The sequence below is a fragment of the Aythya ferina genome (genome assembly GCF_964211825.1).
Source record: "Aythya ferina genome assembly, chromosome: 7".
Lineage (NCBI taxonomy): Eukaryota > Metazoa > Chordata > Aves > Anseriformes > Anatidae > Aythya > Aythya ferina.
This window is the reverse complement of record NC_140302.1, coordinates 27,287-51,943: the sequence shown is the minus strand read 5'-3', so window position 1 is coordinate 51,943 and position 24,657 is coordinate 27,287. Positions and strand designations below refer to the sequence as shown.

Below are 24,657 nucleotides of genomic sequence, written 5' to 3'. Positions count from 1 at the left end.
CTTTTTCGATAGCTGTTCCTGCCAAAGATCGCGTCGGTCACAAAAGGTAGTAGTAACCTTGCGGTTTCTATGTTCTGTAGCGTTTGTGCTAAAATACACTGGCAGATGAATAAATGAGCAGGTACAAATACACGTGACTCTATAGCTGAGACTAAATAACGTGCAGTTTCTTCTGTGTTTTATCTTTCAAAGCACGTTGTTGCTGAGCGCCTGAGCTTTTTGCTCGTGTTACCGAGGAAAGGAATGGCAGTGCTTCTTCCCCCCTCATCTCTCTTTTTTTTTTTTTTCCCCCCCTCTCCTCTTCTTCCTCGATGACAGGGACTCGAAATGTTTTCCTCGGATGTCCACGTGAAAAACGAAATAAATAAATAAATGCCGATGGTGAAGACACTGACAGAATTGGGTGACATTTTCAAGGTAGAGGAGGGGCGAAGAATGTGGAAATTCCTGGTACATTAGTGGTGCTCTGTTAACAAAACTGACGTATACGCCACTTGCTGTTCCTAGTTTTTTGGTTTGGTTTTCCTTTCAGTAGTCTCCCCGAAGGCTTTTGCGGACACACGGTGTATCTTTTCTGTTCTTCCAGTATTCGTTTGTCAGGAAAGACGACCATGCAATCCGAGGGCTGTGGACAACCATCTACCAGGTGGTTGTTGCAGCCTCCATCGGTCATGTTATTTGTGCTTTTAGCTCGCCCTCTCCAATATCTTGAGTTGAATTTCTTTTTTTTTTTTTTTTTTTTTGGCAACGCTATGTTTGCAGTGATAGCATTGCTGCCGAGGTATTTTTGACTAAAAATGATCTTAACTGTAGTAGTGAATTCACAGAGTGTGGCTTTGTGTAACGACTCCCGCGATCACAACTGTTTTTTTTTTTTTTTTTTCCTTTGTCACAGATAGGAGGAAAGCTCTTTCCGGAGAGATGGAAAGAAAGTTGTTTCAGAATACGTTCAGAATGTCTGAAGTTGTTTTGGAATTTTTTTTTTTTTGTTTTGTTTTTTTAGTAGTTAACGGTAGTACAGCCCACAGAGCAATTTCTTTGTGCATGAGAACTCGCGGGTTAACTGAAAGTTACTTGTTTTATTATAAAACTAGGATTTGAAGCCACGGGCATTCAGAAATGCATATGATATGTCTTGTCACAGTCTTCTAGATCAGCTAACCGGAATGAGAACCAATCTTCTGAAAACACACAGGGATATCGTGGGGCAGGATGAAGGTAAATGGACACAATTATTTATTAATATTCTGGTACAGCTATTTAATTCACCTAAGTAGTGTTTCTGTCCTCGGTGTGGGAGAGGAAGTAGACTTTGCATCGTTTCTTGGGTCAGTCGTCCTTCCCTAGATTCCGAAGGAAAAGAATGAAATTTCTGCCTTCTGTCACAAAACATGTTGTGCGTGCTTGGAATTTGAAAATTAAGTTTCATGAGTGAGCTTTCCTGTGCAACAGGATGCAGTAGATGTTCTTATAGTGATGGTGAAAGGAAAGAGGGGCTTTATTTGCCTTTTGCTTTTCCTTTGTTTTGTAGAGGGAGGAAATAGTGATTTCTAGATCTTGAATGCTAACACTGGAAATGGAAGCATGCGAGGCTTGTATTTCCTTAGTCTTAAGGTAGACTAAATTTAGATACCTTGTTCTGCTGCAGACTGCCTTCACGGCGTTCCTGTTGCTCAAAGGGGAAATCATCAGGAGTAGTTGAAAATGATGCCTTCACCCCTTCGGGAGATTGATCCAGATCAACCAAAAAGGCTTCTTCATACACTTGGCAGTCTGTTCAAACAGGATGAGAAGGTAGGAGAAGTCTTGCTATCTGCTGTATCATTATTTGAAAAGTAACTGAATTGTAACACGGAGGCAAATACTCTGGTAGTGAATTGACGAAGCAATTGTTTTTTACTTATATTAAAAAAAAAAAGTCTTTTCAGGGTACGATGATAGATGAAGCAGATAAATTTGTTGCTGGGCCTCAGAATAAGATCAAGCGTCCTGGAGAGCCCAGTACTCCAGCATCACTAAAGAGAGAAGGCGTAGCATGTCACCGCTATTGCGACGGCCACAGTCACTGTTGTGACAAACCATGTTGGTGGGAAAGGGCCACCCTGTGCTGCTGGATCTCCGTCACCATATCTGAACCTCAAAGGCATGCCAACAAATAAAGGTATGTTGGAGTTGTTGTAGTACAGGAACTTGTGTGGTCATAAATGGACATAGTGTGCAGAAAAAAAAAAAAGGTCTCCGTGCTTTCTGTGTTAATTCAAAAGGACACGTAAGTTTTAGAGTTAATTGGGACTGAATTTCTTTGGTCAGCTTAGACAAACAGGCTGTTGCTATAGGTAACGAAGTCCTGAATGAGCAATAATTTTGAACTGTTTCTAAAAAGTGCTGAAACCTTTCACCACGATGGTTTGGCGGTAGCAAGGATTTAATTTCAGCTTTTAATTCTCATTTGTGTATTCTATAGTGGGGAAGGGAGAAGTGGGGAAGGAAAGTGTGTAAAAAAAAAAAAAAATTTAAATTTCTCACAAATAGTAATTTACCCACCTGTTGCAGCAGAGTCAAAAGAAAAATGTGCTGGAACTGGGGGAAGGAGGGGAAACATTAGTTTACTTTAGTCACTGAAATGGGAAAACAGCAAATAACTTCACGACAGTCATATGAGACGGTAGCAGCCCAAAAGGAGGTATTCCTGTGGTTGTGTCAAAGGGTGAATAAAACTACTGAAGTGATCTGACAGTGCTGAGTAACTCTCTCCACAGTACTTTCAACAAGAAGGGATGCAGAATAATGTCCTTCTGTGTTTTTTGATCCTGCAGTTACATGCACTACTAAGCTCCTTCTTAATTTTCAGACACTGGTATCAGTACTGTCCAAGATGGTAATGGAGAGAAGAAAGCAGAAAACTGTCAGTTGCTGGAAAAGCAAATTGATGGCTTGTCTGTGCAAATGGCTTCTTCGGTTCCAGCTGTTAAGGGAGAGGATGAAATGTCACCTGGTGACTTAGACTCTCTACATGATGAGTTCAATTGCTTAAATGATGCAAAGATGGCTTGGATCATAAACCTGGTACCAATGCACTTGTTCGAGGGCCTCTAAATTACAGCGTGGCTGGAGATGACCGAAAACGAGTGATGGAGTCTACTTCTGAATCTGTGCCAAATTCATTTAAAATAACACCTACAATGTTGGAGGGAAGCGATGCTGGTATTAAAATCAGAGTGGTGAAAGAGGTTCGCAAACGTGGAAGAAGTAAGTTCTTTATTAGTGTATTAAAAATAGGCTAGGGGTACAGAAGACTTCTTCTTGAAATGAGGATCTATTTTGAAAATAAAACCTCAGATTTGGAATGACTTTTGATTACTTGTGTACAAGTAGTGGAAGAACAAGAAAGTAAGTACATGTATTCGCGGTCCAACTTTATATCCTCACCGTCCTTACTGCAGCACTCTTAAGCAGGCTTAGTCACAGCACCATTCGTGTTTTCATAGTTGGTTCAGAGAAGAAAATACAGAAACCAATGAAAAAATACTGTTGTTTCGCATCTAAGGTGTCCGGTTCATTCTTTTGCACTACTTTTTTTTTTTGTTTCGTTTTGTTAAACTTTATACGAGACAATCGTGCTCATGCTCCACATAGATCGGTCATCTTGTAAAGAGTAGTTATCTTAAACCTCTGCTTTCAAAAATGACAGCTCTAGGTTGAAACATGGCTTGGTATCCCTTTGTTTCTATTAACTGCTGATCATGGCAGCGTGTTCGTGGAGATACAAGGCTTCTCTGCTGATTAAACCTAGTCTGCATTTTCCAAGGGCAGGTGTTTCTAGATACTGCTCTTTTAAGAGAACAAAATTCAGCGTTACATTTGAATATCAGCTAATCGATATCACTTCAAATTATTGGTATGCTGGCTTTTTTTTCTTATGTGCATTACTGTATGCAGAAATGGGAAACTCTAGGCTTTGTTGTTTTTCCTTTGGCTGTTGAGATTTACTGAAAATGCATTTACAAGATCTGCTTCTAATATCTGTTTGGATCTCTTCTTTAAGATCGTGAAAAAAATCTTCTCTCTTCTTGAGGAGGTACGTACAAGGACCGATGGAAACTCAGAAGTATTTAATTGAATTTGCTATAAGGGAAGGAGCAAGGTTTGTATAGATATGAATGATTCAGAGTTAAATGCTAACGTTGTTCATTATAGCAAATCTCAATCTTTTCCAAAACAAGTGTTTTGTTTTGACATACTTAAATTATTACAGTTTCAGCGGTCAAACTGCCGTTGTATTTTCTGAAGTAAATGGTCGTTACCTAGAGCTGAAGTGTGAAATAGAAAGATATGGGTGATTATGGAAGAAAGACCCAGAATTTGTGTGGGTTGGGGAAAGATGGCTGTATCAAATTAAATTTGCCATTCTGATGTCAGAAATGAGGGAAGCTCTTCCATGCTGGAAACAGAGAGCCTCTGCTAATACTGTTTGTCGTGGCAAAATAATACTGAGTTATTTAACTGCTGTTTTTGGAAGAAGAAATGAAATTACTTCCCTAGGTTTAAAAATCGTGTCTTAATACAGCACTTAGAGAGAACGCTAGAGGAGCTAGAGTTCAACAGCCTACCCAACAGAGTTAATCAGGTGAACGGTAGATAATAGTGTACCAGCCAGAGGAATACGGACCGGGAATGAGTTTGTGCCGCAGAAGAGTGGAAGAGGACGTAGCTGTTGCCCTCGCCATCCTGGCGGTCAAGTGATCTTACTGTCAGAGTCTGAGAAGAAGCAGCAGAGCTTTAACTTTACGAACCTCTATCGGCAGAAGCTGGGCTGTAACCTTAAGGACGTGCTATGAAAGGTGTGGCTTTTTTCCTGTGGAGGGTGCTCTTTGCTCAACAGGCTGAAAAAAATAACCATTGCTGCCCCTCCTGCAGGTGGTGAGAATTTACTCACTTGAATACTGTCATTAGCCGTTTTACGTGCAATAGGCAGTGGATCGCACTAAAATGGGGCACTGTCAAATGCACAGTGTCTGCATTGTGGAGAGATCCCATCTGTTGTGTGTGTTGTGTTCCCCCCCCCCCCTCCAATAAAAAAACAAACAAACAAAAAAAACTCCCAGAAACACCTGCACTGGTAATATTGCATGTTGCCAGCACAGAGACGAGGGTCTTGTTCCCGAGAACTGCTAGCCATGCCTTTAAACTTGAGATTCAGCGTAGATTGAGAGTAAAGAAACTGCTGTTGTGTTAATGAAAGCTAAAGACAGCCCTGTGACTGTTACCACTTGGTGGTTACTAAACAATCTACCTCAGACTCTCTTCTGTTTTTGTCTGCAGACATTATGAAAGCGCACCTGAGGCTTCCCAGGTCCCTGACTTCAGTTCTCTTTCATCCCGTGAGGAGGACGGAGATTCTTCAGGTGGCCTTGCCTTGGCACACGCTGTGCTTTGGAAGCACTAAAAAGAAATGCTTTTAAAAGTGTGCATTTATTTTAATGTTCATACAAAAGAGATTGGTTTTGAACAGTGTTGTTACCGGATCACTAATTTGATATTTTAACTGTATACATTTTTTTGAACATAGGTGTGTGTGTGTGTGTATATGTGTGTATATATATATATATGAAAAATAAACCGTTTTATTAATTCTCGTTAAGTGCTGATCTGAGGAGTCTGTAATGGGCAGCGCTGAATTCCTCAAATTGTCTGTCACCAACAGACCGCTAATATTTTTTGTGAAACCAGTCTGCATATCCTGAAACCCCACTTCTGGTAATAGCTGCGGAATGTGTTTGTTACTTACCTCCTGGTAGCACGTACCCTGGAGCACCTGCCTCATCAGTCAGCTCAGCCTGTACAGGGTGTACATTTTTGCTCCAAGGCTAAAGTGTTAAAGACACCAAGTTCCAGCTTACCAAATCCTTGGTTACCCGATTTAATATCCTCCCTTCCGTTCCTCTTACTCTTTTGTTCAAAGGTAATGTTGTGAATCACAGAAAATGCAACGAAGACTGGAGCACCTGCACGTAATTAATATTTTCCTTTTAAATGGTAATATGCCAGTAGTAAGTGGCTCTTCAGATAATTTTATTTTCGGTTGTTCTCATTTAAAAACAGTCTCCTGCTCCTTTAACAGCTTTCTTTTAAAAGACAGGTTGAAGTTGTGCTGGCGTTAACAAGCTCTTCACAAGGTACTGGGGCTGTCCTGAGGATTCCACTTGACCAGCCAGCAGAAGAGGCAGGGAAACATACTTATATTGGTGGCCTGAACTTCTCTTCCTATTACTCTTTTTAGTACTAGCCAGCGTGTGTGAGACATCTTTTCCTTCTCCTGTGAAGCAGTGGGCTGGTCTTTCTGGAAGAGGTTGTTTGACCATTGGAATTACACCAGTGAGATTCAAGAAGGAAATGAAATCCAAAAGCAGCAGCATATCTTTATTACTACGTTAAGTGAGAAAGTGACACGTGGAACGAACTCGTTATAAACAATTCTGAACTCTTTTTCTTAGCGGGAACGTACTTATCTGTACTGTTGAACGTACTTGGGGGGGGGGGGGGGGGGGAAAACAACAAAAAAAACTACAGTAGTACCTTGGAATACATAGGGTGATTCATCCCTTCAGGATCAATACACGGCAGCTGTATGTCACCACAATACGCCTCTTTTGCTTAATGGTGGAATTCTAAGAGGGAATTTACTTGGGTCAGGTATACTGTGTGTATGTGGTTTTATGCGTGTAGAACTGCCTGTACTACGCTATCTCTTAAATAGGTGGTGGTAAGAGGAGACAGCTTTCTTCTAGTAGATTCTTACGTAAGTTTCTTTAGTGATTCCGGGACGCTCACTTGACCGCGATGTGCCTGAGCAGGGCCTGTGACCTGGTTAGCATCTAAACCTCCTCCTCTGATGTGGTACAGCTGTCTGCTAAATTAGTTACAGAAAGATGGTGACTTTAACTCAGACAGTTCTCTCTTACCTGGCTATTGTTTTATCTGGATAATTTGAATTTGGATTAGAGCGGCGGAGGGAAAAGATGCCTTACACTGAAACGGATGCGAGTCTGTGAGAAGAAAGCCAGGCGTCCGTGGAGACTGTGCCAATGAAAAGGCGAAGAAAAATGAGTGGAATAAATCTCAGTGCACGTAGTCCTGCATCCCGAAGGGAGCACAGAAGGAAGGGTGCTTGCTTAGAAGAGCAGTGGATGCTTCGGGCCCGCCTTAAAGAGAATATTAACAGAGAGAATTCTTTGTAAGAGAATACGTTGGAAAAAATACAGCAACAAGCTCCGAATGGCACAGTAGGCGAGCTGTGATCCGCCCGACAAGGCCTCCCGCGGGCGCCCTCTGCCGCCACCTGCTGGTGGAAAGCGAGTACTGCAGGAGGCCTGAGGGCGCCCATGCGCGGAGACGCCTGCGGGCGCCCTCTGCCGCCACCTGCTGATGGGAAAGGGGTACTGCAGGCTGCCGTGGGGCGCGCATGCACGGAGACGCCCGCGGGCGCCCTCTACCGCCACCTGCTGGTGGAAAGCGAGTACTGCAGGCGGCCGGGGGGCGCGCATGCGCGGAGACGCCCGCGGGCGCCCTCTGCCATCACCTGCTGATGGGAAAGGGGTACTGCAGGCCGGGGGGCGCGCATGCGCGGTGACGCCCGCGGGCGCCCTCTGCCGCCACCTGCTGGTGGAAAGCGAGTACTGCAGGCGGCCGGGGGGCGCGCATGCGCGGTGCCGCCCGCGGGCGCCTTCTGCCGCCACTTGCTGATGGGAAAGGAGTACTGCAGGCAGCCAGAAGGCGCGCATGCGCGGAGACGCCCGCGGGCGCCCTCTGCCGCCACCTGCTGGTGGAAAGCGAGTACTGCAGGCGGCCGGGGGGCGCGCATGCGCGGAGACGCCCGCGGGCGCCCTCTGCCGCCACCTGCTGGTGGATATTGAGTACTGCAGGCGGCCGTGGGGCGCGCATGCGCGGTGGGGCCCGCGGGCGCCCTCTGCCGCCACCTGCTGGTGGAAAGCGAGTACTGCAGGCGGCCGGGGGGCGCGCATGCGCGGTGACGCCCGCGGGCGCCCTCTGCCGCCACCTGCTGGTGGAAAGCGAGTACTGCAGGCGGCCGGGGGGCGCGCATGCGCGGAGACGCCCGCGGGCGCCCTCTGCCACCACCTGCTGGTGGAAAGCGAGTACTGCAGGCGGCCGGGGGCGCGCATGCGCGGAGACGCCCGCGAGCGCCCTCTGCCGCCACCTGCTGGTGGAAAGCGAGTACTGCAGGCGGCCGGGGGGCGCGCATGCGCGGAGACGCCCGCGGGCGCCCTCTGCCGCCACCTGCTGGTGGGAAAAGGGTACTGCAGGCGGCCGGGGGGCGCGCATGCGCGGAGACGCCCGCGAGCGCCCTCTGCCGCCACCTGCTGGTGGATATTGAGTACTGCAGGCGGCCGGGGGGCGCGCATGCGCGGTGACGCCCGCGGGCGCCCTCTGCCGCCACCTGCTGGTGGGAAAAGGGTACTGCAGGCGGCCGGGGGGCGCGCATGCGCGGAGACGCCCGCGGGCGCCCTCTGCCGCCACCTGCTGATGGGAAAGGGGTACTGCAGGCGGCCGGGGGGCGCGCATGCGCGGAGATGCCCGCGGGCGCCCTCTTCCCCCACCTGCTGGTGGAAAGCGAGTATTGCAGTTGGCCGGGGAGCGCGCATGCGCGGTGACTCCCGCGGGCGCCCTCTGCCGCCACCTGCTGGTTGGAAAAGGGTACTGCAGGCGGCCGAGGGGCGCGCATGTGCGTTGACGCCCGCGGGCGCCTTCTGCCGCCTCCTTTTGGTGGAAAACGAGTACTGCAGGCGGCCGTGGGGCCGTGCATGCGCGTTGCTTATTACGTCGTTGGTTTTTTTGCTGTGTAATTTCCTACGCTCCTAGATTTTTCTTCATATGTAAATCACACAGAATCACAGATCTTCTAGGTTGGAAGAGACGTCAAGATCATTGAGTCCAACCTCTGACTAACACTAAAGTTTGAGCTAATTCCCTTGGAAAATATTTCATTTACTTTCTTGGTTGTATTGTCCTTTCTATGTTCAAAGCTGAGGCATAAATACAGTAAATTTTGCTTCTAGAAACACCCCAGTTCTCTTGTCTGCACTCTGCATGCTGTAAACTAGGGATAGGCACAAAAAAACCCAAACAAATTAATTAATAAAAGAACACAGCTGCTGCTGCTCCTGCTCTCTTTCTTGTGGTTTGCCCCCTCCCCTTTCCCAGGTGATTGGGTTTGGGTGCTGGGCGGGGCCAAATGGTATAGGAGCCCCAGGCACGGCATCAGAGAGCTTCTTCTGCCCGGGCTGCTCTTTGGGGTCAGTGCTTTGTTGATGCTTCTGTTAGCTACATGCAGGGTTCTTTTGGTGGGTCAGGGTCTGGTACGATCTTTTAGAGGAAACCGATCTAGTAGTATGTGCATTTATTGCTTGAAGCTCTTTGGAGGTGATTAATTGTTATAGCACATTTATGGATAGGATGTCAATGTTATTTTGTGCGTTTGCTTTGTTGTTCTAGGTCCCTCGTGATTTTTGCAGGGTTACAGGGCAGATGCCACCAGATCTACCCCTTTTGTTGTTTTTGTTTTGTTTGATTTTTTTTTTCTTGTTTTTTCTTTTTCTTTTTTGGAAGGGGGTTTGGGATTTGAGCGTCCTATTTTTTTGGGTTTGGGATTTGAGCATCTCAATTTTGCGGGTTTGGGATTTGAGCGTCTTAATTTATTGGGTTAGGGGCTTTAGGCATAGGACTTCAGGGGTTTAGTGTGGTAAATAGTTTGGGTTAGGTCTGTAGGGGTTTCGAGGATGTTTAGGGATAGGGCTTGAGGCTTTTTTGTGTAAGGGCGGGAAGGGCTAGGGTTACAGTGAGTGTTGTTAAATGTAGTTCTCGAAAACTCGGCCTCTGATTGGCCGTGCTGGCTGTCCAGGGAGTTCTGGTAGGTGTAGTTTTCCGGCACCAGGCTTCTGGTAGGCCGTGTTGACTGCCCGGAGCATGCCGGGAGATGTAGTTCTGGGACTCCGAACTTCCGGGAGGCCATGTTGGGTGCCCAGAGCATGCCGGGAAATGTAGTTCTGGGACTCCGGACCTCTGGGAGGCCATGTTGAGCGCCCAGAGCATACCTGGAAATGAAGTTCTCGGGAACTAGGGTTGGGGTTAGGGACTAGGGCTGGGGCTAGGGTTAGAGTTTAGGGTGCGGGTTGGGGTTAGGGTTAGGGCTAGTGAATGCTGGTTCTCTGTGTTTGCAGATGACGGTGAGCGTGTTTAAACTAATTCCAGTTGAAGAAGTTTCAGTTACTTGCTTGGTGCCGTTATCAGTTCAATATTAAAAGCTGCAGCAAAAGCAAAAGGGGATTTTTGCTTCTAGAAACACCACAGGTCTCTTGTCTGCTCTCTGAATGTTTTTGAGATAAAACAGATTTTAAAAAACAAAGGAAAAAAACAAAACAAAACACAGCTGCTCCTTTTGCTCTCTTCCTACTTTCGTGTGCTTTGCCCCTCCCCTTTCCCAGGTGATTGGGTTTGGGTGCTGGGCGGGGCTAAATGCTATATGAGCCCCAGGCATGGCATCAGAGAGCTCCTTCTGCCTGGGCTGCTCTTTGGGGGCAGTGCTTTGTTTTTCCTTCTGTCCGTTGCAGGGTTGTTTAGGCAGGCTGGAGTCTATGGACTTCTGGATTTTAAGTGCTTGGAATTCACTTAGGAGAGGGATGTTTAGTAGGGGCTGCTGGCTCAGTTTGGGGCGCGGTTGTCACTGCAGTTATTTTCCTACAGCCAATAGAGTAAAATTCCAGTTTGCCTTTTAGAGGTGCTATAAGTGGGTAAAGAGAACAGATGGAAGCGTGTGCCACATGGGGTAGGCAAGCGGCTGAGGTACAGGAGGGGATGAGAGTATGTGATTTTTTTTCTGGGGATGAAATGGAATCAATTTTGTTGGTGTATAATCTGTTCTGCTCCTAGATTTTTCTTTCAATGTGAAGAAAAGTTTGAGCTAATCCCAGTGAAGGAAGTTCCAGTTACTTGCTGGGTCGTATTGTCCTTTTAATATTCAAAGCTACAGCAAAAGCGTGGGGATTGTTGCTTCTAGAAACACCCCAGTTTTCTTGTCTGCACTCTGCATGCCGTTGAGCTAAAGCAGACTAAAAAATAAATAAATACAGGAAACACACACACAAAAAAACCAACAATAACAACAACAAAAAAAAAACACACACAAAAAAAAAACACCATTGGCTGACTTGTTGTGAATGCAACGATCATTTAATCCCTTTGTTTTCCCAGGTGGTGTGGATGATACTGGTTGCACTGTTGGAGCTTGGATTTGGAGAGGAACAGGTGGGCATAGTTGTATGTTGCATCAGCAGTAGTCAGTGTTGTGGAGAAGGTGGGCATCATGACCGGCATGCTAGTGAATGCTGTTACTCTGTTTTTGCAGCTGATGATGGGCCTGGCAATTGCCTAAGATGACGATCAGTGCCTGTGTATTTCTTGAGGCGGAGGGAATTTACCATCCAGCAACCTGAGAGCTAAGTTGTGAGGCACCTGGTATTTGCATATCTGGGGTGGCTAATAGGAGCTGGGAGCCAGAGCAGCGTGGAGCCAGCTGGCTGAAAATACTTGGTGCCACTGCGAGGGTGGTTCAGGCTGGGTCACGTTCAGGCTGCTTGTGGCTGGGTCACCAGGCTAATAGAAGCAGCGGGATTATTTTGTAGTGTGAGTGCGTGCACCAGGCAGGACAGTTTCCTTCTGTTCGTCTGTCCTGTAGTGTTGCTTCTGCAGCGTCTGTTCTGTGCTTCTCGGGTCTTGATATCCTTCTAGCTTTTTACACTGGACTGACCAGACAGGCGACTTGGTAGCGGTGCTGAAGGGCCTCAGTGCTTGTTTTGTCATCGTGGCTCTGATCCGAGCACTTCTTGTCTTGCAGTCGCTGCTTGAAATGCAGTTCTGTTTCAGGTCTCGTGCATCATATTCGGTTTGAGATGGCGTCTGTTTCCATCCTCACTCTTGCGGAAGTCATCTGGGCCGCATCAGGAGCTCCTGCTTGGGAATTGATTTCCTAAGCGTCGTCTTATGGGGTTTTCAGTCCCCATCCTTCTGGTCTGTTGTCTTGAAGGCAGGCTTTTTAGGCCTCCATCACCCCAGTTCTGGCAGTGTCTTCCAGTCGCGTGTCGTGACATTTGAGTCTCTCCTTGGGTCTGGTGCAGAGCACCTGTTGTGACTTGCTGTTGCCATAGGGCTTCCCTCCGGGGGTCACTTTTTCTTGCGCCTTGTGTTGTGTGTTTGGTTTGTAGTGTTTGCGGCGTGCCTGTGTGTGTATGTGTTTGGTCTGGAGCTGTCCTGTCTGGCAGTTAGTGATGACAGCTAACGTGGCAGTGCATGGGTGTGCTAATACATTGTCCGGACTGTGTTGGCGAAGACATCTTGTCTGCCTCTGGGCACGTACTGAAGGGCAGCAGGCACAGTCATCTCTGTGGTGTTTGTCAGATGTGTGTGTGGGGGGGAGAGTTGAGCTGCTTGTGAGCAGCTGCTCGCATAGTGCTTGAACAGTGTGCTTGAGGAGGAGGTCTGTCGAATCTTGAAAGCTTACAGATAAGGGGTTTTTGAAACTTTTATTTTTATTTCTCTCCTGTCCCCAGTAGAGTGCAAACCTTTGGAGGAACCTGTCGCAGGAAAGAGCTCCTTCCGGAACTGTTCAGCGCTCCGTAGGCAGCTCGGTGACTGGCTTGGTCTACTTCTGAGGTGTGCTGAGGTATGGGGGCTTCTGTTTAGAAATGATAATATTGTAAACGGGGTCCCTTTGTGTTGTTGAGGGATGGGTGCTAATGCTGGCAGCTGAACGATTATCTTGTGACCGTTTTCATTTGCTAAAGCTGAAACACAGTGTACAACACAGGACTTGACCGCAGCTTCTTTTAGCAAGGTGAGCGATGAGCAGATCTAGCAGTTACTTTAGTGGTGCAGTTGTCACTGCAGTTACTTAACTGCACAAAGTACTGAAGCTGTCCTGCCTGGCAGTTAGTGATGACAGCTAACGTGGCAGTGCATGGGTGTACTAATACATTGTCCGGACTGTATTGGCAAAGACATCCGGTCTGCCTCTGGGCGCGTACTGACGGGCAGCTGGCACAGTCATCTCTGGAGGTTGGTAGATGTGGATTTGGCAGAGTTGAGCTGCTTGCGAGCAGCTGCTCCCATAATGCTTGAACGGTGCACTGTTGAATCATGAAAGCTTACAGATATGGGGTTTTGAAACTTTTATTTTTATATGTTTCCTGTCCCCAGCAGAGTGTGTACCTTAGTAGGAACTGCTCACAGGAAAGAGCTCCTTCTGGAACTGTCCAGCACTCGGTAGGCAGCTCGGTGACTGGCTTGATCTACTTCTGAGGTGCTGAGGTAAGGGGGCTGCTGTTTTGAAACAATAATTTGTAAATGGGGTCCCTTCTGTTGTTGAGGGATGGGTGCTAATGCTGGCCGCTGAATGATTATCTTGTGACCGTTTTCATTTGCTAAAGCTGAAACAGTGTACAACACAGGACTTGAACACAGCTTCTTTTAGCAACGTGAGCGATGAGCAGATCTAGCAGTTACTTTAGTGGTGCAGTTGTCACTGCAGTTACTTAACTGCACAAAGTACAGTAAAAATCCTGTTTATATTTCAGAGGTGTGTTGTAGCTGGCCTAAGAGAGCAGATGGAAGCATCTTCCTCGAGGGCAGGTGAGGAGGCAGAGGTAAGGGAGCAGATGAGAGTAACTGTCCTATCTGTGCTGTGTCTTTGGATGCTGCTTCAGCCTATGCTTTTCTTTTTGTTTCACAGGTGTGTCGCACAGGCTGAGTGGGGCCAAGCTGCACTCTGAAGAGCAGCACGGGAAGGGCGGGCTGTTTGTGAGCTGGATTGGAGCAGAACTGCCAAGTAGCACGAGGTGACTGCGAAGGGTCTTGCTTTGCAGGTGCCATGGCAGGCTCTCCACAGAAGCGGTTGAGGATTTGAGAAGAGGTTGCAGATCATCGAGGAGCGACACGTGCAGGGATGGCTTGAAAACGGTATGGCTGCTTTCTCTTCTGTTTATCAGGTGTCCCAGGCAATGTGGGCTGTGATGTTAGTCTTTAGAATCGGAACAAAGCAGGTGCTGATGGTGGTCTTCTTTGGTATGCAAAGAGTTGCCCGAAGCCCTGTCCTGTGTAGCCTGGGCACGCCTCACTGAGTATGAAGCTTGCTTTCCAGCAGTTCCCAAAACTGTGTTGAGGCTGAAATGCTGCGTCTGTGTTTGGGTTGGGGTTGCACCTTGGTGAGTGTAGGGATGGGTTTTAAGTGGGTGCAGCGGAGGGCCTGGCCCCAGTGTCCTGTAGTGTGTTTTAACACATCAGCATAGCCTTTTGGTTCTCAGATAGCCTACTGAACTAAGTGATTTCTCCTGCGAGTGGAATGGAATTGAATTCTTCTTTTGGCATGTAATCTGTTCTGCTCCTAGATTTTTCTTTGTAAATGAAAGATTGAGGTAATTCCAGGTGGAAAAAAAAAAAAAAGAGTTACTTGCTTGGTTGTGTTGTCCTTTCAATATTCAAAGCTGCAGCAAAAGCATGGGGATTTTTGTTTCTAGAAACACTCCAGTTCTCTTGTCTGCGCTCTGCATGCTGTTGAGCTAAGCCATATAAAGAAGTTAATAAAACCACAGCTGCTGCTCCTCCTCTTTCTGCTTTTTTGTGCTTTCCCCCTGCACTTTCCCATGTGATTGGCTTCAGGTTCCAGGTGGGACCTAATGGTAACTGAGTTGCAGGTATGCCATGAGAGAGCTCCTTCTGCCTAGGCTGCTCTTTGGGGTAAGTGCTTTGGTTTTCCTTCAGTTGTTTGGAGGGTTCTTTAGGTGGGTCAGTCTATGGACTGATGCGTTCTCAAGTAGAAACCAGTACTCCTATCTTTTTGAGGAGGCAACTGGCAGGATCTGTCATTGTAAAGCAATCTAGTAGTAGGTGCCTGTATTGCAAGCAGCTCTTCCTCAGGTGAGTAGTAGTTATAGCAGTGTTACGGATAGTATGGTGATGTTACTTTGTGTGTTTGCTTTGTGGTTCTGGGTCCCTTATGATTTTTGCAGAATTACGGGGTTTTCTGTGAGTCTTTGCCTTTATGTCAAATCATATCAACGTCACAACCTTGGTGGCAAAGTGATGGAGCATGGTTTAGGCGAAATGTATCATGGAGGCTCCTTGTGTGAGCATGTATCTGAAAATGGCAGCATTGGGCATGTAAGGGGTATTCTGTTTCAGGTTTAGGGACAGTTTATTGTATTTCTGGAGCTTTTGCCTGTGGTTTTGCTGTCAGTTGAGTCTTTAGACCTTGCAGCCTTCTAGTCTTGATGTCCTTGAATTGACATATTAGAAGTATGTTTATGAGGTGTTGCTAGGTAGTTGTATTTAGGAAACAGTTGAGCATGGTTCCTTGACCGCATAAGTGCAGTACTGCCAAGAGACTGAGCAGGGTCACCTTCTTCATCACTGAAGAATAAGTCTGTTTGGGCCCATTTCGGCGCGGCGCCGCCCGGGCCCATTTCGGCGCGGCGCCGCCCGGGCCCATTTCGGCGCGGCGCCGCCCGGGCCCATTTCGGCGCGGCGCCGCCCGGGCCCATTTCGGCGCGGCGCCGCCCGGGCCCATTTCGGCGCGGCGCCGCCCGGGCCCATTTCGGCGCGGCGCCGCCCGGGCCCATTTCGGCGCGGCGCCGCCCGGGCCCATTTCGGCGCGGCGCCGCCCGGGCCCATTTCGGCGCGGCGCCGCCCGGGCCCATTTCGGCGCGGCGCCGCCCGGGCCCATTTCGGCGCGGCGCCGCCCGGGCCCATTTCGGCGCGGCGCCGCCCGGGCCCATTTCGGCGCGGCGCCGCCCGGGCCCATTTCGGCGCGGCGCCGCCCGGGCCCATTTCGGCGCGGCGCCGCCCGGGCCCATTTCGGCGCGGCGCCGCCCGGGCCCATTTCGGCGCGGCGCCGCCCGGGCCCATTTCGGCGCGGCGCCGCCCGGGCCCATTTCGGCGCGGCGCCGCCCGGGCCCATTTCGGCGCGGCGCCGCCCGGGCCCATTTCGGCGCGGCGCCGCCCGGGCCCATTTCGGCGCGGCGCCGCCCGGGCCCATTTCGGCGCGGCGCCGCCCGGGCCCATTTCGGCGCGGCGCCGCCCGGGCCCATTTCGGCGCGGCGCCGCCCGGGCCCATTTCGGCGCGGCGCCGCCCGGGCCCATTACTCAAGTGGAGCTACTGAGCAGGTGAGATAAAGGAACTGGGAACAGAGTGGTATTGCACAACTGTATGTTGCATTAGTTGTAGTGTGCTTTGTGCAGGAGGTGGGTTTTAGGGCTTGCATGGTAATGAATGCTGGTTCTCTGCGTTTACAGATGGGGATGAGCCTGTTTAAACTAATTCCAGATCAAAAAGTTTCACTTATTAGCTTGGTGATATTGTGAATTCAATATTAAAACCTGCAGAAAAAGCCAAAGGCAATTTTTGCTTCTAGAATCACTTGAAATATTTGGTCTGCTCTCTGCATGCTTTTGAGATAAAGTTGTTTTTAAAAAAGAAAGAAAAAGAAAAACAGCCACTTTTCTTGCTCTATTTCTACTTTCTTGTGCTTTGCCCCTCCCCTTTCCCAGGTGATTGGGTTTGGGTGCTGGGCGGGGCCAAAAGGTATATGAGCCCCAGGCATGGCATCAGAGTGCTCCTTCTGCCTGGGCTGCTCTTTGGGGTAAGTGCTTTGTGTTTCCTTCAGTCAGTTGCAGGGTTCTCTAGGCAGTCTGGAGTCTATGGATTTCTGGATTTCTAAGTGGTTAGAATTCTAGATCTCTAAGTGCTTGAAATAGAGGGATATTTAGTAGAGGCTGCTGGCTCACTTTTTTTTGGGATGGCCGCATATTCTCCTGTTTTTGAGCTATATTTTAAACTCTACATGTTTAAAACCGCTTGTTTTAGTCCCCTGGAGAGTTACACCAGCTTGATTACATGCTACATGTGGCTTGGCAGCGTAGATGCAGCATTACCAAGAGACTGAGCAGGGTTGTATCAGAGTCCCCTTTTTCATCTGCAAAGGGTAATTCTGTGATTACTCCTGCCGGGGTTGCTGTGTGTGCATGTCTTTTTTGCGTTTGTGGAGTTCTGTTTTTTTTTTTTTTTTTTTTTTTTGTGTGTGTGTATGTTCTATGTTTCTGGTTTTCTTAGGGGTAAACAGTTAGTGTGCTGAACGTGGTAGGCAAAAGGAGGTTGGGAGCTGCTCAGGACTGGTAGGTTTGGTTTCTAGGAGTATGCGGCATCCTTCCTGTGCGATGCGACTGATTGTTGGGCGGGAACGTTCCAGCTTGTGTGTCCTAAGCAATGTAGCTTGTGTAGCGTGTATTGTGTGGCCCGGGCAGAGTTTGCTGTGGCGCTGTGAGCGAAGAATCTGAGTTAGAGCTGGTGAGCAGCTGAACTACAGGAGCTGGGAAGAGAGAGGTATTGCAGTAGGTACGCTTTGGTTGCGAGGTGCCTCAGAGTGTGTTTTTTTCTTGTCTCTACAGGTGCTTTGTGCAGTCGTGGACAGGAAACGGAAATCCTCATGTCACGAAACACTGAGGGAAGGTGAGTGTTGTCAGCCTGGTCATCCCTTATCTGAAGCGAAGGGAAGACGCTCAGGTGTTTCCCTGTGAGGGTCCGAGGTGAGGCTGTTTGGGATAGAGGAGCAGTGTGGCAGGTGGTTGCTTGCAAGCACAGTGGTCATTGTGTCCTTTTGTGTTCCCAGGTGGCGTGGGTGATGCTGGCCGCTCCTTGCAAGCTTGGACCTAATTTGCAGGTACAGAGGCAAGTGGCATGCTGTTTTGAAAGGTTAAAACTAAAGATGGGGTTCCTTTTGTTGTTGAGGGATGGGTGCTACTGCTGTCAGCTGAATGTTTATCTTCTGCCTGTGTTTTGCCTTTGTTCAGGGTGAAACGCAGTGCGCAGTGCAGGACGTCTTGACCCGAGCTGCCTCTGCAGTGACTCTGGTGCGCGATGAGCAGAGGTAACTGTTGTTTTTGGGGCGCGGTTGTCACTGCAGTTATTTTCTTACATCCAATAGAGTAAAATTCCAGTTTGCCTTTTAGAGGTGCTATAAGTGGGTCAAGAGAACAGATGGAAGCATGTGCCAAGTGGGATAGGCAAGCGGCTGAGGTACAGGAGGGGATGAGAGTATGTGATTTATTTCTGGGGATGAAATGGAATTAATTTTGTTGGTGTATAACGTGTTCTGCTCCTAGATTTTTCTTTCAATGTGAAGAAAAGTTTGAGCTAATTCCAGTGAAGAAAGTTCCAGTTACTTGCTGGGTCGTATTGTCCTTTTAATATTCAAAGCTGCAGCAAAAGCATGGGGATTGTTGTTTTTAGAAACACCCCAGTTTTCTTGTTTGCACTCTGCATGCTGTTGAGCTAAAGCAGACTAAAAAATAAATAAATAAAGGAAACACACACACACACACAAAAAACAACAAGAACAAAAAAAAACCACAATTGGGTGATGCGTTGTGAACGCAACGATCATTTAATCCCTTTGTTTTCCCAGGTGGTGTGGATGATACTGGTTGCACTGTTGGAGCTTGGATTTGGAGAGGAACAGGTGAGCAGAACCGTATGTTGCATCAGCAGTAGTCAGCATTGTGGAGAAGGTGAGCAATGGGGCCAGCGTGCTAGTGAATGCTGTTACTCTGTTTTTGCAGCTGATGATGAGCCTGGCAATTGCCTAAGATGACGATCAGTGCCTGTGCATTTCTTGAGGCGGAGGGACTATACCATGCAACAACCTGAGAGCTAAGTTGGGGGGCACCTGGTATTTGCATATCTGGGGTGGCTAATGGGAGCTGGGAGCCAGAGGAGCATGGTGCCTGCTGGCTGACTAGACTTGGTTCCACGGTGAGGGTGGTTCAGGCTGGGTCACCAGGCTAATAGAAGCAGCGGGATTATTTTGTAGCGTGAGTGCGTGAGCCAGGCAGGACAGTTTCCTTCTGTTCGTCTGTCCTGTAGTGCTGCTTCTGCAATGTCTGTTCTGTGCTTCTTAGGTCTTGATATCCTTCTAGCTTTTTACACTGGACTGACCAGACAGGCGACTTGGTAGCGGTGCTGAAGGGCCTCAGTGCTTGTTTTGTCATCGTGGCTCTGATCCGAGCACTTCTTGTCTTGCAGTCGCTGCTTGAAGTGCAGTTCTGTTTCAGGTCTTGTGCATCATATTCGGTTTGAGATGGCGTCTGTTTCCATCCTCACTCTTGCAGAAGTCATCTGGGCCGCATCAGGAGCTCTTGCTTGGGAATTGAATTCCTAAGCGTCATCTTATGGGGTTTTCAGTCCCCATCCTTCTGGTCTGTTGTCTTGAAGGCAGGCTTTTTATGCCTCCATCATCCCAGTTCTGGCAGTGTCTTCCAGTCGCGTGTCGTGACATTTGAGTCTCTCCTTGGGTCTGGTGCAGAGCACCTGTTCTGACTTGCTGTTGCCATAGGGCTTCCCTCCGGGGGTCACTTTTTCTTGCGCCTTGTGTTGTGTGTTTGGTTTGTAGTGTTTGCGGCGTGCCTGTGTGTGTATGTGTTTGGTCTGGAGCTGTCCTGTCTGGCAGTTAGTGATGACAGCTAACGTGGCAGTGCATGGGTGTACTAATACATTGTCTGGACTGTTTTGGCAAAGATATCCGGTCTGCCTCTGGGCACGTACTGAAGGGCAGCAGGCACAGTCATCTCAGTGTTGTTTGTCACATGTTGGGGGGGGAGAGTATATCTGCTTGTGAGCAGCTGTTTGCATAGTGCTTGAATGGCGTGCTTGAGGAGGTCTGTCGAATCTTGAAAGCTTACAGATAAGGGGTTTTGAAAGTTTTATTTTTATTTCTCTCCTGTCCCCAGTAGAGTGTAAACCTTTGGAGGAACCTGTCGCAGGAAAGAGCTCCTTCCGGAACTGTTCAGCGCTCCGTAGGCAGCTCGGTGACTGGCTTGATCTACTTCTGAGGTGTGCTGAGGTATGGGGGCTGCTGTTTTGAAATTATAATATTGTAAACGGGGTCCCTTTGTGTTGTTGAGGGTTGGGTGATAATGCTGGCAGCTGAATGATTATCTTGTGACTGTTTTCAGTTCTTAAAGCTGCAACACAGTGTACAACACGGGACTTGACCACAGCTTCTTTTAGCAAGGTGAGCGATGAGCAGATCTAGCAGTTACTTTAGTGGTGCAGTTGTCACTGCAGTTACTTAACTGCACAAAGTACAGTAAAAATCCTGTTTATATTTCAGAGGTGTGTTGTAGCTGGCTTAAGAGAGCAGATGGAAGCATCTTCCTCGAGGGCAGGTGAGGGGGCAGAAGTTAGGGAGCAGATGAGAGTAACTGTCCTATCTGTGCTGTGTCTTTGGATGCTGCTTCAGCCTATGCTTTTCTTTTTGTTTCACAGGTGTGTCGCACAGGCTGAGTGGGGCCAAGCTGCACTCTGAAGAGCAGCACGGGAAGGGCGGGCTGTTTGTGAGCTGGATTGGAGCAGAACTGCCAAGTAGCACGAGGTGACTGCGAAGGGTATCCATCTTGCTTTGCAGGTGCCATGGCAGGCTCTCCACAGAAGCGGTTGAGGATTTGAGAAGAGGTTGCAGATCATCGAGGAGCGACACGTGCAGGGATGGCTTGAAAACGGTATGGCTGCTTTCTCTTCTGTTTATCAGGTGTCCCAGGCAACGTGGGCTGTGATGTTAGTCTTTAGAATCGGAACAAAGCAGGTGCTGATGGCGGTCTTCTTTGGTAGGCAAAGAGGTGCCCAAAGCCCTGTCCTGTGCAGCCTGAGCACGCCTCGCTGAGGATGAAGCCTGCTTTCCAGCAGTTCCGAAAACTGTGTTGAAGCTGAAATGCTGCGTCTGTGTTTGGGTTGGGGTTGCACCTTGGTGAGTGTAGGGATGGGTTTTAAGTGGGTGCAGCGGAGGGCCTGGCCCCAGTGTCCTGTAGTGTGTTTTGACCCATCAGCATAGCCTTTTGGTTCTCAGCCTGCTGAAGTAAGTGATTTTTGCTGCGAGTGGAACGGAATTGATTTTGTTGGCGTATAATCTGTTCTGCTCCTAGATTTTTCTTTCTGCCGAAATAAAAGTTGGAGCTAATTCAAGCTGAAAAAGCTTCAGTAACTTGCTTGGTTGTGTTGTCCTTCCAATATTCAAAGCTGCAGCGAAAGCATGGGGATTGTTGCTTCTAGAAACACCCCAGTTCTCCTGTCTGCTCTCTGCATGCTGTTGAGCTAAGCCTTATAAATAAGTAAATAAACCACAGCTGCTGCTCCTCCTCTTTCTACTTTCATGTGCTTTGCCCCTCCCCTTTCCCAGGTGATTGGGTTTGGGTGCTGGGTGGGACCAAAATGTATATGAGCCCCAAGTATGCCGTCAGAGAGCTCCTTCTGCCTGGGCTGCTCTTTGGGGGTAAGTGCTTTGTTTTTCCTTCAGTCAGTTGCCAGGTTCTCTAGGCAGGCTGGAGTCTATGGATTTCTGGAATTCTAAGTGCTTGGAATTCACTTCATAGAGGGATATTTAGTAGAGGCTGCTGGCTCACTGTTTTTTGGGATGGTTGGGATACGCTCCTGTGTTTGATCTGTATTTTAATCTTTAGATGAATCAACCCACTTGTGTAACTCTCCAGAGGACTAAAACCAGCTTGATTACATGCTAGAAGAGGCTTGACCGCGTTGGTGCAGTATTACCAAGAGACTGAGCAGGGTCACCTTTTTCATCTGCAAAGGGTATGTCTGTCATTACCCCTGCCGGGGCTGCTATGCATTCATGGCCTTGTGGCATTTGTGGACTTGAGGGTTTTTTTATTTGTCTGGCTCTGGTCTCTGTGTTTGAGTCCTCTGCATGTGCTGCACTGTTTGCGTATCCATTGTGGATGTGACCTTCTCTCTTTGTTTCTTGTAGCTCAGGGCGTAGGCACGGAAGCTTGAACGAAGCATGAGGGTGAGTGGACAGCAGTGGGGGCCCCGAGTTGGTCGGTGGACTGTGTGAGTCTGCTTCAGCTGTCGGGCCAGCTTTGCAAGTGCCTTGCGACAGCAGAGTACGTCTCCTGCCACATTTCTGACACGTGCCAGACGTCAGCGGTTCCCGTTCCTGAAATGCTGGAGATGCTCAGAGCACAAGAGGAGCTGGGAGCATGATGCATCTCCTTGAGATGTTAGGTGAGCGAAGCGGTGGTAGTGGGTTGGAGCACGTGGCTCTGGGGCTTCTTGGCTGTTGCAGCAGGGGAGGAAAGGAGTGGGTATAGACTGTTTTGTGGATTGTCATGTGTGTCTGTTCTTTCTCCCTGGTCTAAGCCCCGTGACCTTGGTTCGGCACACTGAATGGAAGTGCTAAGCCTGGATCGGGAAGGTGAGTGGAGAAAAGTTGGAAAACGGGTATTGTTTTTGGTGTAGAAGTCTCTTGATGCATCTCTGGGTGACTCCTCTCTTTCAGGGACGAAGAAGGTCCTGGGAACATCCTAGCTGGCCTCTGTGGTCCACGTTGATGGTTGATTCTGAGCCCTGAGAATTAAGTCCAGGGGCAAATACTGCATGTTGGGGAGTTGTTTAAAGGGCGTCTATCTGATTTCAGTAGCGGAGCAGGTCAGTTGACTACTGTTTTGTTTCTGAGGAGGTTGTTTCACTGGAAGAAATTTGGCTGGTGTGCTGGCGCCTGATGGCACTTCATTTCTGCAGGTGAAGAGGAGCCTTGTGCCTGAAGCAATGTCCTGGCTAGTCTTTGTGTTCCTTGGTGAGGATGGAACCTGCCTCCCAGCATTCCCAAGCTAAGTTGGGGGGAGGGGCAAGTGCTATGTTTGAGTTGGGGTTGTGAATGCACCCATAGGGCGAGGGTCTGTGCTTTTAAGTCATTGCTTTGGATGGGGCCTTTCAGGATTGATCAGGTCAGGCAGAGAGATTATGTGTGGGGAGTTCTGTCACGTACAGTGTGAACACGTTGCAGGCAGGGCAGTCCCAGCTTGTCATCTGTGTTCTGTGTTGTCTGTGCTGTACTGTGCTGTTGCTCTTGGTGCTCAGCAGGCCCTGGCTAAGTCATCCTGAGGGTACTGAACACTTGACATCATTGGAATATTGCTGATGTTCAACTGGGAGCTGAGCACCTCTCGTCTTGCAGTGGGAGCTTAAAGGAATCCCTTCTGTGTGTGTAATACTTGTTTGTATCAAACGTGTCTTGATATGATCAACATATATTTCATGCTCCTCAGGTCTTGATATCCACATTTCCTTCTTCCACTGGACAGATTAGATGGGCAACTTGGTAGCCACACCAAAGTTCCTAAATGCTTGTTTCATCATTGTAGGGCTGATGCAAGCACTTGTCTTGCAGTCGCTGCTTGAAGTGCAGATCTGTTTCAGGTCTTGTGCATCATATTCGGTTTGAGATGGCGTCTGTTTCCATCCTCACTCTTGCAGAAGACATCGGGGCCGCATCAGGAGCTCTTGCTTGGGAATTGATTTCCTAAGTGTCGTCTTATGGGGTTTTCAGTCCCCATCCTTCTGGTCTGTTGTCTTGAAGGCAGGCTTTTTAGGCCTCCATCATCCCAGTTCTGGCAGTTGCTTGCAGTTTCATGTCGTGACATTTGAGTCTCCTCTAGGGTCTGGTGCAGAGCACCTATTCTGACTTGCTGTTGCCATAGGGCTTCCCTCTGGGGCTCACTTTTTCTTGCGCCTTGTGTTGTGTGCTTTGTTTGTAGTGTTTGTGGTGTGCCTGTGTGTGTATGTGTTTGGTCTGGAGCTGTCCTGCCTGGCAGTTAGCGATGACAGCTAACGTGGCAGTGCATGGGTGTGCTAATACATTGTCTGGACTGTTTTGGCAAAGACATCCGGTCTGCCTCTGGGCACGTACTGAAGGGCAGCAGGCACAGTCATCTCAGTGTTGTTTGTCACATGTTGGGGGGAGAGAGTATATCTGCTTGTGAGCAGCTGTTTGCATAGTGCTTGAATGGTGTGCTTGAGGAGGTCTGTCGAATCTTGAAAGCTTACAGATATGGGGTTTTTGAAAGTTTTATTTTTATTTCTCTCCTGTCCCCAGTAGAGTGTAAACCTTTGGAGGAACCTGTCGCAGGAAAGAGCTCCTTCCGGAACTGTTCAGCGCTCCGTAGGCAGCTCGGTGACTGGCTTGATCTACTTCTGAGGTGTGCTGAGGTATGGGGGCTGCTGTTTAGAAATTATAATATTGTAAATGGGGTTCCTTGTGTTGTTGAGGGATGGGTACTAATGCTGGTAGCTGAATTGTTATCTTGTGACTGTTCTCATTTGTTTAAGGTGAAACAGTGTACAACACAGGACTTGACCAGAGCTGCTTTTGGCAAGGTGAGCGATGAACAGATGTAGCAGGCACTTTAGGGGTGCAGTTGTCACTGCAGTTACTTAACTGCACAAAATACAGTAAAAATCCTGTTTATATTTCAGGGGTGTTGTAGCTGGCCTAAGAGAGCAGATGGAAGCACCTGTCTCGAGGGCAGGTGAGGGAGCAGAGGTAAGGGAGCAGATGAGAGTAACTGTCCTAGCTGTGCTGTGTCTTTGGATGCTGCTTCAGCATATGCTTTTCTTTTTCTTTTGCAGGTGTCTTGCACAGGCTGAGTGGGGCCAAGCTGCACTCTGAAGAGCAGCACGGGAAGGGCGGGCTGTTTGTGAGCTGGATTGGAGCAGAACTGCCAAGTAGCACGAGGTGACTGCGAAGGGTA

At 48.5% G+C, this 24,657-nt stretch overlaps 1 protein-coding gene across 5 annotated transcripts in view; it reads left to right on the top strand.

Annotated features, from left to right (window-relative positions):
• Nucleotides 1–24,657, top strand: part of LOC311439575 (uncharacterized protein) — a 48,578-nt gene that overhangs the window by 10,285 nt on the left and 13,636 nt on the right. Inside the window, exons 9-27 of one of the 5 annotated variants that reach the window (XM_084525441.1) lie at nucleotides 13,932–14,025; nucleotides 16,928–17,045; nucleotides 17,509–17,569; nucleotides 17,730–17,780; nucleotides 17,911–17,987; nucleotides 18,525–18,578; nucleotides 19,846–19,958; nucleotides 20,071–20,129; nucleotides 20,229–20,283; nucleotides 20,523–20,616; nucleotides 20,726–20,861; nucleotides 21,571–21,700; nucleotides 21,876–22,132; nucleotides 22,268–22,322; nucleotides 22,407–22,555; nucleotides 22,649–22,703; nucleotides 24,003–24,105; nucleotides 24,236–24,283; nucleotides 24,383–24,435. Coding sequence is in view for 3 of the 5 variants with exons in the window: in XM_084525440.1 (XP_084381566.1) it covers nucleotides 22,505–22,555; nucleotides 22,649–22,703; nucleotides 24,003–24,107; nucleotides 24,236–24,283; nucleotides 24,360–24,435 (335 nt within the window). In the remaining 2 variants the exon portion in view is untranslated. Of the gene's footprint in view, nucleotides 1–318; nucleotides 418–1,144; nucleotides 1,219–1,648; nucleotides 1,795–2,851; nucleotides 3,250–4,045; nucleotides 4,079–4,567; nucleotides 4,842–5,322; nucleotides 6,505–13,931; nucleotides 14,026–14,708; nucleotides 14,803–16,927; nucleotides 17,046–17,508; nucleotides 17,570–17,720; nucleotides 17,781–17,910; nucleotides 17,988–18,524; nucleotides 18,579–18,758; nucleotides 18,774–19,845; nucleotides 19,959–20,070; nucleotides 20,130–20,228; nucleotides 20,284–20,522; nucleotides 20,617–20,725; nucleotides 20,862–21,570; nucleotides 21,701–21,875; nucleotides 22,133–22,267; nucleotides 22,323–22,406; nucleotides 22,556–22,648; nucleotides 22,704–24,002; nucleotides 24,108–24,235; nucleotides 24,284–24,359; nucleotides 24,436–24,657 lie in introns of those variants that run through there. The other 4 variants (XM_084525439.1, XM_084525438.1, XM_084525440.1 and 1 more) reach the window with 4 other exon arrangements.